This window comes from Neovison vison, chromosome X (assembly GCF_020171115.1).
Source record: "Neovison vison isolate M4711 chromosome X, ASM_NN_V1, whole genome shotgun sequence".
Taxonomy (NCBI): domain Eukaryota; kingdom Metazoa; phylum Chordata; class Mammalia; order Carnivora; family Mustelidae; genus Neogale; species Neogale vison.
Genome location: NC_058105.1, coordinates 98519501 through 98534571, shown reverse-complemented (window position 1 = coordinate 98534571; position 15071 = coordinate 98519501). Strand labels below are relative to the sequence as shown.

The 15071-nt window shown below is 41.5% G+C and overlaps 1 protein-coding gene across 1 annotated transcript in view; it reads right to left on the bottom strand.

Annotated features, from left to right (window-relative positions):
- Positions 1-6390: 6390 nt before the first annotated feature.
- The window catches only part of DYNLT3 (dynein light chain Tctex-type 3), a 42383-nt gene continuing 33702 nt past the window's right edge, over positions 6391-15071 (bottom strand). The window contains exons 3-7 of the mRNA XM_044234740.1: positions 14116-14394; positions 11502-11543; positions 9264-9387; positions 8529-8606; positions 6391-8240 (exon numbers count right to left, since the gene is read on the bottom strand). Coding sequence (XP_044090675.1) covers positions 8164-8240; positions 8529-8606; positions 9264-9387; positions 11502-11543; positions 14116-14394 — 600 coding nt within the window. The 3' untranslated portion in view covers positions 6391-8163. The remainder of the gene's footprint in view (positions 8241-8528; positions 8607-9263; positions 9388-11501; positions 11544-14115; positions 14395-15071) is intronic.

The following is a 15071-nucleotide window of genomic DNA, read 5'->3' as shown; positions in this document are numbered from 1 at the left end:
AGAACTGAGATCATGGGATGTAAAATAACACTTAAACATTGGCTAGATGCTGCCAAATTGCCCTCGGAAGAGAGCATACTATCGATTCATAGAACAGTAGTTCTGTGTAGTTGTCATCGAGGTTGCCGTGATAGCAGCCACTCCCAGACATACTGACTTGGCCTTAAGTCCAGACAACAAAATTAAGGCTGACTTAATTTTCTCCCCTTGCCTGTTGACCATCGTGGAATGATTGCAGTGTCTGGCCATTAGCCAAACAGGGGAAGAGACTGGGAAAGCGGGGGTGGGGAAGGTAGGGCCTGGTAGGCCATTAAACAGAGACAGACTAATGACCCATGGGCCATATTGACCCACAGACCTGCTTTCTTCGGCCTGGACAATGTCAGTCTACACAGTGTTTAAAAACTTCAGAATCTGAGCGCCTGGGTGGTACAGTCAATTGAGTGCCCGACTCTTAGTTTCCACTCAGGTCATGATCTCAGGGTCATGGGCTCGAGCCCCCTATTTTATGATACTTAGATCAAGTCCGTTGACATTCAGCATGTGAATGTCTAGTTGTACTAAACCAAATAATGACTACCCCAACATATCCACATTCTCATCTTTAGAACTTGTAAAAAAATGTTAGATGACAAAAGGAACTTTGCAGGTGTGATTAAGTTAAAGAATTTGGGAGGGTGAGATTATCCTGTGTGGGCCTGGTATAATCACAGGGGACTTAGGGAAGGAAAGGTGGAGGCTGGAGGCTCAGGGTCAGAAACAAGGACAGAAGCAGGGGTCAGAGAGGAGAGAAGTTTGAAAACGTTACACTTCTGGCTTTGATGATGGAACCACTAACCAAGAAATGTGTGTAGCCTCTAGAAACTAGAAAAGGCAAAAAAACAAAAACAAAAAACAAAAAAAGCCCCCACAAAAAACCCAGATGCTTTCCTAGAGCCTCCAGAAGGAATGCAGCCCTGCTTTAACCTTGATTTATCCCAGTAAGACCATGTGGACTTATGACCTCCAGAACTGTAAGAAACTTCATTCATTTGGTTTGGGGCCACCAAGTGTACGCAGCAATAGGAAACTAATATAAGAATTAAGGAGAAACTAGGGACACCTGGGTGGCTCAGTTGGTTGGACGACTGCCTTCGGCTCAGGGCGTGATCCTGGAGTCCCGGGATCGAGTCCCACATCAGGCTCCCAGCTCCATGGGGAGTCTGCTTCGCTCTCTGACCTTCTCCTCGCTCATGCTCTCTCTCACTGTCTCTCTCTCTCAAATAAATAAATAAAATCTTTAAAAAAAAAAAAAAGAATTAAGGAGAAACTAAAACATTTCTTATATGCATTATCTATCCCTAGAGGGAAAATGGAAACTATATCAAGATAACTATATATTTTAAAATAATGTGGGAGAGCATTTCTTTGTGGAAGGGTAATGGGCATTGCTGATTTCTTACTGGCATCCCATCCAAGCCCACAACATATGACCCAGCAATTACCCTCTTAAGCATGTACCCAAGAGAAAATGAAAACGTATGCCCACATAGAAACTTGTTCACAAATGATCAGGACAGCATTTTCATAATATCAAAAACTAAGAAACAATCCAAATTTCCATCATCCGATAAATACAGTATGTAAAATAAATACAGTTTGCAAAAAAGTACCCCAATTTTTTAGAAATAATTCAGCTATCTTCCACACTTGTGGTAGACTCTATGGAAAGCTAACACTTGTCTGGTCTAAGTGTAATTGTATCCTTGCTACAACAAATCATTCAGGAGTCCAAATTTAAGGTAATCAACACAGAATTTTCCTGATTAAGAGACTAGGTTATTAAAGAGCAACTATTTCTTTTAGTATGTCTTAACCTAGTGGTATATCCTGGGAAGTAGTGTGAGTGGTCTTCCCCAGGAGTAAGCAATAAGGGAGCATGCAGTTGGTAGCAAATTTTAGAGTCCAAAAAAAAAAAACCAACCAAAAGTTGATCTGTATTTATTTTTTTGTATGAAATTTTGTTTCATCTTCATTTTTATTATTTTTTTATTTTTTATTTTTTTTAAAGATTTTTATTTATTTATTTGACAGAGATCACAAGTAGGCAGAGAGGCAGGCAGAGAGAGAGGAAGGGAAGCAGGCTCCCTGCTGAGCAGAGTGCCTGATGTGGGACTCGATCCCAGGACCCTGAGATCATGACCTGAGCCGAAGGCAGTGGCTTAACACACTTAGCCACCCAGGTGCCCTCATCTTCATTTTTAAATGAAATTTTTATTGATGTACTTTAGATTCATATGTAGTTGTAGGAAATAATACAGATAGCCCAGTGTCCTTTTCCCAGTTTCCTCCAGTGGTAACATTTTGCAAACCTACCCTATAATATCACGATTAGGATATTGCCATTGATGAGTCCATTAACCTCATTCAGATTTCCCTGTTTTTCCTTGTACTCATCTGTGGGTATTCACTTCTACACAATTTTATGACCTATAGTTCTGCATGTCCACGACCACAGCCAGGATGCCGAATAGTTCCAACCCCACAAGGGTTCCTCATGTCTATTATCTCTACACTCTGGCACCCGCTAATCCGTTCTCATTTTTAAAGTGCTGTTTTAAGCAGTGCCTGGGTGTCTCAATTGGTTAAGTGTTTGACTCCCGGTTTCAGCTGTGGTCATGATCTCAGGGTCATGAGATTGAGCCCTGCATCAGGCTCTGCGCTCAGTGGGGAGTCTGCTTGAGGATTCTGTCTCCCTCTCCCTCTGCCCCTCCCCCCACTCAGGTGCTTTCTCTCTAAAATAATCTTCAAAAAAATAAAATATTTCAAAAATGCTATATAGATGGAATCATGTATCATGGGCTGACTTTTTTACTTAGCCTACCTCTCTTGAGATTCATGCAAGTTCTTGTACCGATAATGTATTCCTTTTTTCTGAGTATTATTCTATGTAGGAACCACAATTGGTTAAAACATTCATCCAGTGAAAGACCTCTAAGTGTTTTCTAGTTTTTTTGCTATTATTATTAAAACTGTTATGAACATTTGTGTGCAGGTTTCTTTATTCTTTTTATCACCCTATGCTAGTGATTCTAAACCAGACCATTCTCACTGACCTGCTCCTGGCCTAATACACCACTCTGGTACTGGAGTTTGGTCTGTCTTCCTGGGACTGAAGGATGGTAGACCGGGCAAGCTGTGGTGACTCTTCTGCCACCAATCTTTGACAAAACTTTTGCTTCTCTCTCTGCTCTCTTTTCTTCCTGTTGACTAATTCTCATTATTTTCTGATCTGCAGAGGGAACTACTTTGTTTGCCTTAATGTACCCCAGCCATGTTGTGGATTAAGAATCAGTCTATGGATAAGCCATCATTAGGAGAATTTGGGCATGTTATACGCAGCTATTCCTGGGTAAAGAACATCCTCTTTCCCAAATTATGAGGCAACGTTATTTCATCTGTGGGCTATGCACTTTCTCGTATGTGATTTCTGCTAACAGGAGGCATTGAATGGGACATGATTACCGTGTCTGGTATGCATGGAGGATTCTCTAGAATCCTCACAAAAAACCCCAAAACCAATAAAACCGAATATGTTGACTTTTTACAATAATGTTCTTTAAGATATGGTGATAACATGAACTCTAACAAGATATAAAATGATCTGCTGACCAATGAAAAGTTAGGGGATATGTATACCCAAAAAAGAACACTTTAGTTTTGGAAAAGTTGATTTGTAGCCTTTCTTTTCGTAGGGAGAGTACAGATTAGGCTTACTGATAACGTCTCTCTGAGACCAAGAAAATAAAAAACATAATATATAAAAAATGCTTTGTGTCCCTTTGTAACTGAGAACAATAAAAGGAAAAAAAATTCTTGGGTCCATTAACATCTAATTTTTTTAAAGTTTTTTTTAAAGATTTTGTTTATTAGACAGACAAAGATCACAAGTAGGCAGAGAGTCAGGCAGAGAGAGGAGGAAGCAGGCTCCCCATGAAGCAGAGAGCCTGATGTGGGGCTCAATCCCAGGATCCTGGGGTCATGACCTGAGCTGAAAGCAGAGGCCTTAACCCACTGAGCTGCCCAGGCACCCCAACATCTAATTTTTTAAGTGTCCAGGAAACACTTCTTCCTCTAATGCAGGGGTTGGTAAACTCTGCCAGCAGGCCACCTGTTTTTGTAGTTTCCCTGGGACATGGCCATACCCATTCACTCACTGTATGGCTGCTTTCATACCACGCCGGCATACCTCAATAGTTGCAAAGGCCTGCAGAGGCTCAAATATTTACTAGATGACCCTTTATGAAAAAAATTGCTTTACTTTTATTATTGAGAAATCATTATTCTAACCCTGATCCTTTTGGATGGTATTCTATGTGAGCATTAACTATGAAGGCTATGTTCAGTCATGCAGCTTAACTCAAATTCCTGGCCTATGAAATGAAAGGTCAGTACATGCCCAAATCTAATAATTTTCCTGCATATTTTCTCTGTAAGGTATTAGAGGGGATGAAGATGAGTTGACAGAACTTTCATTACTGGCTCATGTAAAACTCTGCCCTGAGAAACCCAGACTGAAATATCTCATTAAAAGCTGGTGTTCATTTAAAAAAAAAAGTACATAAAAAGATGAAGCATTCAGTAAAATAAAAAGGCATGTTTTGGCATGAAAAAAGTCGAATATACATTACTGGATAAGCCCAGGCATCAAATTCTCTGACCTGGTGAGGCAGAGCTGCAAAGAAACTTCCGCATACAGTCTACACCTTTAAAGGATCCCAGTGTGTGTGTGGGGGGGGCGGGGGGAGTTGCCCATGTTTCGTGCCCTGCAGGGAAGATACACATCATACCAGTGGTGCTGTAAGCGTCTGTTCAAAGTCCCAGCTTCGTCCCTGAGACGAATGGTTTAGAAACCATTTTGGAAAGAGACTCTTTTCATGAAGCAGTGCAGGTCATTTCTAAATAGTCCTGGATTGTCTGTTTATCCTACATATCCAAGGATGACATAGAGGGACATTAAGTGGAACCTCAGTGGGAATGATTGAGTTTGCAACTGGCATGGCGGACTGGAATCTCCTGGGCCTCTTGATATAGAAGGATGATGGCCATCTGAATCTTGCAAGAGGTGAGTGTTTAAGAAGATCCTTTTACAGGGAATTTCACAAATATACAAAAGTCAATTTTACTCATTTTTCTAGCCACAAATGTAGCTCCACCTTCTGGATTTTAAAACAAATTCCCCTTGGGTAGATTCTAACACATGGGGTGCAATTTTCAGTTCATCTCTCAAACTGCTTTGGTGTCCACTATGAGAAAAGACTACTTCCTTTGTCATAAAAAGCCAGTTTTCTCTCACTTTTGAGAGACTTGTCAGGAACAGTCAAGGTTTTTGTTTGTTTGTTTTTACTCAACCTTTGAAAATAAAATCTGCAGTATCTTTTTTTTAAAAGATTTTATTTATTTGACAGAGAATCACAAGCAGGCAGAGAGAGGGGGTAAGCAGCCTTCCCACTGAGCAGAGAGCCCGATGCGGGGCTCGATCCCAGGACCCTAAGATCATGACCTGAGCCTAAGGCAGAGGCTTAACCCACTGAGCCACCCAGGCACCCCAAATCTGCAGTATCTTAAGATTACTTTAAATATGTGATGACTGTATGTGGTGAAATGCTTTCAGTAACTCGTAATTAGATAAAATCCAGCTTGGGGGGAGCAAAAAAGTACTTTTTACTAGAGAAAATGTAATGAGAGGTTACCATCAACTTAAGGCCACGTACCACCACTTTACAAACATAAAATTGCAGCTTTACAAAAATCCGAGTTAGTACTTACATTTGAATACACTAATTTTACATACTTAAAGTCTTTAATTAAAAAAACAGCAGCAACAACTCAATTGAAAGTTGACAAACAGGATAGAATTCCTTGCCAAAAATAGTCATTAAAAGCTAATGGATAGTTACAGAATGTATTTTACATTGACTTTTTTAAAAGTGAAATTTTCTTTTAAGGTCACAGGGTAAAAGGCACAAAATAGAAGCTATTAATTATGTTGTAATGTTGAATACTGGGTTTGGGTTTCTATTTTAGTGGTATTTATTCTGTATGCTGTATCTATGTGGTCTGACATTCCTTTCCCTTGTTCTTCTTTAGAATTTTTTCAAGTAAGCACAATGCCATTTTTTTTAAGATTTTATTTACTTATTTGGCAGAGGGAGAGAGAGAGAGATATCACAAGTAGGCAGGCAGAGAGAAGGGGAGGCAGGCTCCCTGCTGAGCAGAGAGCCTGATGTGGGACTTGATGCCAGGACCCTGAGATCCTGACCTGAGCCCAAGGCAGAGGTTTAACCCACTGAGCCACCCAGGTGCTCCCACAATGCCATTTTTTAACTATTCAATGATCACGCAAGAAGCTAAAGCACAGCACAGGAATATAATCTTTATTGTATTTTTAAATAAAAACAGAGCAGATAGCAAGTTCACGAGGTATATTTGATTATTATTCCTTTAAAATCAGGCCTCAATAACAATAATCAAAAGCAAGCCTTAACCAAACAAATATTTTGGTCACTATTATAATCTTCAAGGGCACAAAAGCCAGCAGTGCAAAGTAAAAGAAAGGCTTGAGAATGGCTATGAGAATTTTTGACGTGCCAAAAAACGTGTATCACCGCATGAAACTCTTTCCTTGTATTTTCTTAATATTCTTCTTAAACATTGAAAAATTATTCAGCAATATAGCAAACATGCACATAGTATTCCTACAAGAATACCATCACTGTCTTAATATTGTCAGTACTAATACTAAGCCTTTCTTTCCCCTCAAAATGCAATGAATCGTGGTTGCACTCCCTATGTATATTAGTGTTAGTGGTAATACGTAAAATTTTGTTTTCCAGCGTAAATAACCAGATTGACTTAGCGTTTGGTGACCAGTTGTCAGACCAACTATCTACCACCATCTATTTTCTCATCTTTTATTTTCTTAATAAATACAACTACATTTCATAAGCCCTGAGATATTCATTAACCTGCTAATAATTGTATACTTTTAACTTATACTGGACTCCACTCAATTTGAACCCCATGTAGTAAGTATTTAAATTACGTACAGATGGTTATAACTAAACCAATCACAAAATTGACTATCTATATAGTTACACTGTTAGTAAGGCCTTTAACTAATAGTTGCATATTTTATGCATTTTTTTACTTGGTAGGAGCAATGCTTAAACTGACAATTCTCTATCAGCAACAGGTGCTTTTCATTTTGCTTGTTTCTATGTGGATAACCAGATTCATTTTCTTCTTGTAAAATAATTCTTTATTTATTCCCCAAATATGTTAGCTGTCCAACTGAACAGGTGCCAAAGGTAACTTAGAATTCGCACAGTACATTGATAATTACAATGCTGAGAGAGAAATAAGCATATAATAAGGATCCCATACATGTCAGCTCTACGTGAAATGAGTCCGTGTAAGGCGGCTGACAGTGTCATGTACTTTTTAGCACACATGGTCATGAACTTTGCCGAACTAGAGAATTCAGGTTACCAGGTTTATTTGGCCCTCAAATGTAAATCCAAGAATTTTAAACTTAAAAAACTGTTTCGACAATTCTCAGAAAAAAGTAAGTAAGTCGCTGATGGTTGCTACTATAGTAATAGTTGGTAGGGAAAAAAAAAAACGAACAGAATTATTTCCTACTCAATGATATGTACAACTAAGTGAGGAGAAGAAATGAAAAACTAAGAAGGGTTAGCTAGTTATTATTTTCTGCACATTTATCTTTGCAGCTTTTTTTGGGGGGGTCATATATTTATCCCTGTTAACTTCTATGGATGAAAGAGAATTTTATTATCTGAACGGATTTTCCCATCTTCCTAGGTACATGCTGGTGAAAAGCCGGTGTAAATATAAGATTATATTTTTATGTCATGCCATATTTGCTTTTGTTTTTTGCCAACAATAAATTTTTCCTATTTAAATAATGCCAGATAGAATATGAGATAATCTGCCAACTCACTATGAGATTGCTTGCTTATAATATTCAGTTTTCATTGGTAGCTTTTGAAGCATATTGCACACTGGTCATCTAACACATTACTAAGTAACTACTACTCTTTTTAGAAAGGATACACTGACAAATTCTTAAGTTAATGGCTTTGGCCGAACATTTTTAGTCTGTTACAGGACAATAGCAATAGCGAAAACATTGACAATACAGTTCATGGTTCGGTTCTCCCATCTTACGGTACAGGTTCCTGAAACACACACAAAACGAGAACTCAGATGAAATATCAGCAAAATATTGAAATTGCGAGGGAATATATATACACATTTTTCATCAGTTTTAATATATTATTTCCTGCAATCTGCTAAATCTTCACATTTCATCTCTCTCTGAAGACATACTTGTGGCTAGGTACAAAGCGATCCTATTGATAGCCTTTTCAAAATTTAATTAGAGACAAATGAGCATTTGATCATAAGTGCACTGTTTGACCCTGCCGGAAGTTGGATTCTGTATAAATCAGCTTAAGGTCTCTTACCGTCAGATGTAGTATCCCAAAAACATGAGCTGGCTGTGTGAAAGCCATAGGCACTCCTCTGGACCACTGCACAGGTCACTGAAAATAAAGTTGCAGCGTGAGAACACTAACAAAGGAAAAGATATCTCAGATATCTGAGTGTTTGAGTTCAGAGCTCTACAAGCTGTAAAAAGAACAGAAAACAAAGCTTTCGGCAAACAGAAAAAAATAAGTCCTCTTGATTATCTACCACCACAATTCTGACCCCACTGGATCCAGTCTGTTGCCCACTGCCATGACCACTGGTGATTATGCTGCAGGAAAAATCTGGGCCAAATCACGTGCCTCATTCCCTGGGCATAATCCAAACACAAAAAAATAAAGAAAAGATTACACTGTCTAAACAACTACCGTGTGGCGCTTTGCCATCCTATGTATGTGGGGAGGCACGGAGCTCCTGATGGGGAGACCGTAGGGCTAAGTGGGTCTCCATGGAAGAAGGCAGCTGATACAAATGTAAAACGGGCTGCTGCCAAGGACAGGCAGGCGGCTGGCAGGAGCTCCAAGTGCTTCCAAGTAGCGAAAGCTCTCCATCTTTTAGGTATTACCAGATACTCTCGTTGGAGCAGTAAGCCGGAAGTCCTTCACATCCTATTAGAATCCAACTTGTCTATTACTCATTTACAGTCTCTACGTTCAGAGAAGACTGTGAGGACAAAGGGAAGCAAATTAGGGAGGAAGGTCACTGATACTTACCAATATATTTATAAGCTTTTCCCAACTTAACCAGATGTGTCAAGGATTGCTCCACTATGCTTGCGGTCCACTGGTTGATGTTGTTCTGGTTATAATCTTCACCACCCAAGACCCCATCTATACACTAAAAGAGCAGAGGACAGTTAAAGACCTGTACAAACAACAGCAAAAATTTATTCAAAACAAAAAAAATTAATAACCCCAAAAAGCATCTTAGAAAATAGGCTTCTGGTAAATACTTATTACGTGCTGTCTCCAGCTGTTTTGGAATTTTCAGAGTGTTCCTGCGTGTATCATCTCTATGAGATATTATGGGCCATATAAAGATCAACAGGACATGGCCTCTGTTGTAAAGAACTAGCAGAGAAGCTAATAAAAGAAATCTGTAACACAAGAAAGACTAATCAGGATGATAAGCTATGTCATAAAAGGATTATGGAGGGGAGTGGAGATTAAGAAAGGGTGATATTAATTGGTTGAAGGTTGGCTTTGAAACAGCTGGGATTTGAAGAGTTTCCGGATTCTAGAAATAAAGCAGGAGTCCAATTTAAAAAGCAAATTCTCATGTGTAAAAATTACATGTTTGTTGATATTATGTAATTACTCAGCCATAAAGCTACCACCTCCCGCCACTAAAAGTAAATGAACAAACACCACTTTTCAGGTGCTCCAGCACAAGACTGTTGAATAATTTTCCAGTGCTCACTCACATCCACCTCTGGATGGTTAAGGCCACTGGTTTAGCGTCACAATCTTAGGTGTAAGGTCACTTTTGCCACCTACTCACCGTGACCTTTTGCAAGTGACTTCACCTCTCGGAGCCCCTATTTTCCTAATCCTTAAAGATCCTCATCCGGTTATTGTGAAGATGGAGTGAGATGAATGTCAAGCGCTCAAGTCCAGTGACTGAGACAGAGTAAGCCCCCATGTCACCTTACAGATCACCATCGTCACCCTTATCGCTGCTGCTGTTCTATTCCTTCCGGCGTTACTGAGATGTAACTGACCTATAACAGTGTGCAAGTTCAAGGTGTACAATGTGATGACCTGATACACAGATACACTAGGAAATGATCATAATAAGGTTAGTTATGTAACATATCCATCCCTCCATGCAGTTACCACTTTGTGTCTTTTGCAAGTGACTTCACCTCTCGGAGCCCCTATTTTTCTACTCTCAGCAGGCTTGGAGCATACAATGCTATGTTGTTAATCGCAGCCATCCTGCTATAGGACGGAGTTTGAATACTATGGAGTTTGAACACATGAGTCTGAACTTGAAAAATATGGCAGGATCTTCAGGGGCCTGTCTAGCTTTCTCAGACCTCGGCTTGATCCTAGCTGTATAAGGCCAGCCCTGGGTGAGTTCTGGGTGAGCTTGTGCCCTAGAACATTCAGACAGGTGAGGCACTGTCTTAGCATGGACTGAGGAAGTGCTCAGTGCCCAGAAGGCAAGCCAACACAGCCCAGACTTAGAGGCAGGTAGGGCCTGCTAGGACACAGCCTCAGCTACCATACCTACAATACAAGGTTGCCTTCTAGGCCAGTTCAATTTTCCCCTGGGATTTGGTACAGTGAAAAAAGGACTCAGGACTATTAAAAGTGTTCATAAATACCTTACCCCACTGTGTAGTCTGTATGGTATACCACTACAGTAATTCAAGTTTCTCTGCCAGAATTGATTCCCAAATAGAACTTCTTGTCTGTTTGTCTACTATGAGGACCAGATTTCATGTTTCAAATACTTAAGGTTTTGATTTAGCATCATATCCGTGTCTATAAGATGGTAAGTGATTATTTTTTCAATTAAATTTGGCTACAAAAGCATATTTCTAGCATCTTTTGACATATATTTTACATATAGTTTACCTGTATAAAAGTGTGTGTGCACACACACACACTTTTATAGCATTAACATTTAAACTAATATTTGGCCTACCAGAATAAAACTTCTTTTATTCAAAAGACAGAACATCAGTTTTACAAAACAGCAAACTAGTTTTCTAGACTAATACTCCAATATCACTTTCAGAGTAAGCTCCAGGATGCCTGAGAGCATAAAATAAAACAGCTTTCTAAGGCCCATCTCTATGAAGCACCCCCATAAAAACCGAGTAAATATTAAAAATCTTGATTGAATAGTAAGGTTTCTAACTTTGTACTGGAAGTCAAAAACAGAGCTTTTCAAAGTTTCCATCAACGCAGCAAGCTTCAAGACCAACGAGATGTGTAACTTACCTCTTTAACAATATTGTGCGCTTCATCAGCATTGAAGCCAACCTAAGGGGGGAAACAAAGATACAGCTGCTTTCAGCACAGACTTCCTTTCATTTCTAGCTGTGACGACACGCAGAATACCCTAGGCTGGCCTGGGCAGGTCTTAGTGACAGCAGACTGTAGTGGTAAGGGAAGTCAGTTCTTTTTTTTTTTTTAAGTTTATTTATTTATTTGAGAGACAGAGTGTGAGAGTGGAGAGTTCAGAGGGAGAGCAGACTCACTGCCAAGCAGGGAGCCCGATGTGGGACTCCAGGATCATGACCTGAGCCAAAGGCAGTTGCTTAACCAACTGAGCCACCCAGGCGTCCCAAGGGGGGGGGTCAGTTCTACCCAGGCTGCTAATCCCACCGAGAATACTTTTTTTTTTTAAAGATTTTATTTATTTATTTGACAGAGAGAGATCACAAGTAGGCAGAGAGGCAGGCAAAGAGAGAGGGGAAAGCAGGCTCCCGGCTAAGCAGAGAGCCCGATGTGGGGCTCAATCGCAGGACCCTGAGATCATGATCTGAGCCGAAGGCAGAGGCTTAACCCACTGAGCCACCTAGGTGCCCCCCACCAAGAACACTTCTAAAGTTGTGGGATGCTTTCCCTACCAACCTCCCTCAAGATTTGATTCATAAGGGCTGTTGCATAGCTTTGGCAATCACAATTTTTTTAAAGGGTGCTTTACTGGTGATTTTGATGGATGTCCTAGATTGAGAAGCTTTGTATTGTAAAGCTCAGGAAATAGCAGGAAGAAGATATAAAGAAAGAGGTATACACATATGTCAGTATATAGGAAAAGACCACAGCAAGTAAGAATGAGGTGGTTCATGAGAAGAAACTGATTAATAGACTGTTTTCAATTTTGTTTTTTAACTTACATGGGACAAAAATGTGGCTTCTCCGAGTTAAAGGTTACAAAAATGCTTGATCTAAATTAATGTCACTTTACTACTGTAACAGTCCTGGCAAATTAGCCTTTGCTGTGAAGTGGCTTGACAGAATTCTGAGTTAAAAGCAACTATTAATGACATCCAAGTGTCCTAGAGTAGGGAACCAGGCTATGTGACTAAGACTGCAGTCTAAACTCAACCTCTTTAGGTAATATGTGATTTGTTTCCATGGAGACGTTTTAGGTGCTTTATGACATCACCATTTTGGTAAATCTCACTGTGTAACTTAAAATTAGTTAAAAAAAATCATCCTGGAAAAGTATCATTTTGAGTATAGATTTAAATTATTTTCAACTCATTTAATTACACCAGAGAATTCCCCAACAACAAAGGAATAAAACCCTAAACAATTAGAGTTGTGGAAACAGCTCTCACATTTTGACCCTCTCAAAATTATCATTTTACCTTAAAATAAGGTTATTATCTACTTGCAAAAGTGTTCTATGAATGTCCATTTCACTTCAATTTGGAAGGGCACCAAAAAATCAGGTAGTACCAGGTGGCCATGGTAACACATGTAATTTTATTTCTTTTAAAATATATTTAGGAAGTACTGCCATACAGAACCCTCTTAGGAGTCAGGAGACTAGCAGTTGTTGGGGGATAGGTCTGTCTGAGAAACTGCTTGTGCCTCAACTTGTAAAATAAGACTACTTTCCCAGCAACGCACAAGTATGTCTGCTACCTGCATCACAGAAGTAATGAATTTAAGTGTGGTTGTAGCTTCAGCAGAATTCCACCTACAGACAGATGGATGGAAAGCCCTTTCCAGGGCTCTAATACACCATTTTCTGTGGCACCTCCTCCAGGTGCCTACTTTCATTTCACTGCATCATTCACCTGTGGCTGAACAGAAAACGTCTTTGTCTATTCTGCCCTTCAGGCCTGTCAAAGGTTAAGCTGGGATCCAAAAGGCCTTATCGTCCTAAAGGTTAAGTGAAGCCCGAGTTGTAGGTGTGTAGTCAGAGGCCTGGGTTCAAATAGAGCATGTCATCCCGGCCAGTTTTCACTTTGGGAAATTTACTTAGTCGCTGTGAAAGTCAGAGTCCCCCATCAGTAACAGGAAGATAACAACTGACATCATGGGGTTCTGGTGAGGTGCCGGGAAGCCTGAGTCAGTAAGTAAGGGCTCCTAATCCATGAACCACCTCCTTCCAGCCCACCCAGGCCACAGTGCCACCGAGCGGCTCTGCCCCCGGGGCCTCGCTCGCGAGGCTGCCGCACCTGCTTCGGGTACGCCAAGGGGGGCAGGAAACGGCCGGGCAGACAGGCTTCTAAGGCCAGTCTCAGACGGGCGGCGCCCGACACCCCATCCCCACCCCACGCACCCCGAGTCCGGCCTTCTACCCCTCGGCCCCGATTCCCCGCCCGGCCCACGTTCTCCCAGTCGCCCCTGCCACCCGAACTCTCAGCCCACCCTCAGGGTCCCGGGGTCGGGGGCTAGGGCTAGGCCGGGCCGGGGACCGGGGCCAGGCCGGGCGGGGCGGGTCCCGGCCAGAAGGGGAGGGGAAGACCCGGGCCGGGAGGGAGCCGCACCCCTACTCCCGGGGCCGCCCCGGCGCCGGGAGACCACCCGGCCGAGACGCCTCGCCGAGGCGGGCGGGGGCGGGGGTCGCTCGCGGGCGGCCGAGGGGCGGTACCTCATCGCAGTGGCGGTGGTAGTCCTCCATGGTGGCGCCGACTCTCCCGAGGGGCGGAGCGGCGGGCGGGTCGAACTCCAAGGCAGCACTGGGGCCTCCAAGGTGGCTCCGCCTCCATTTATGTAGGGAGGCGGTCCCCACGAAGGCCCCGCCTTTGTGTCGTAACGGCGCCACCTTGTCGGTAGTGCGGGAGGGTTCTGCGCGACAGGAGGCGTCCACCGTTTGCCTGCGACCTTCCTGGGTACTGGGCTGGTTGGTGAAGCGCAGGAGACTGTGACCCTGTGGATCTGATGGGGTGGCCTAGTGTTAGGACTCCGCAGTGTCGGTTGAGTGCCCACTGCTGTGTTTATGTATACGTATTATTTCGTCATCATCTAGCCAATAAATGCAGTTAATGTAACAGTGAACAAGCTACTGTGATTTCTTCACTCACTAGCTACATTACTTGCGTGAACTGACCTCCCACAGCCTCGTATGAAAATTTAATGTTATACCTATTTCACGGTTGATTGTAAGACTCAGATGCAATGTTTCTATACATAACTCTTAAAAGTAAATGCTCCCACACCGGTGCTCCTCGATGACTATATAAAAAGAAATGATTTATAGGAAAGGAGGTGCAAATATCCTAAATTATGAAATTTAGCAGAACAATGATTACATTTATCTAAAGATAGTATACTAAGTTCCAGATGATCCTCAGGATTTCCTCATGTAAACTCAAAATAACCAACAGGTTTCCTGCTGGTACTGTATCATCCCATTTTTTAACATGACACTGAGATACAGAGAGTTGAAGCCATTTGTGGAAGTTCACCTATCCAGTGAATAATAGAAGGATTTAAACTCAGAGAGTCTGATAGCAGCACCCAAGATCTTAACCTAAATTAGTTTCCTATTGCTGCTATAACCAATTACCATAAATTTAGTGGCTCTAAGTGGCACAAACTTATTAT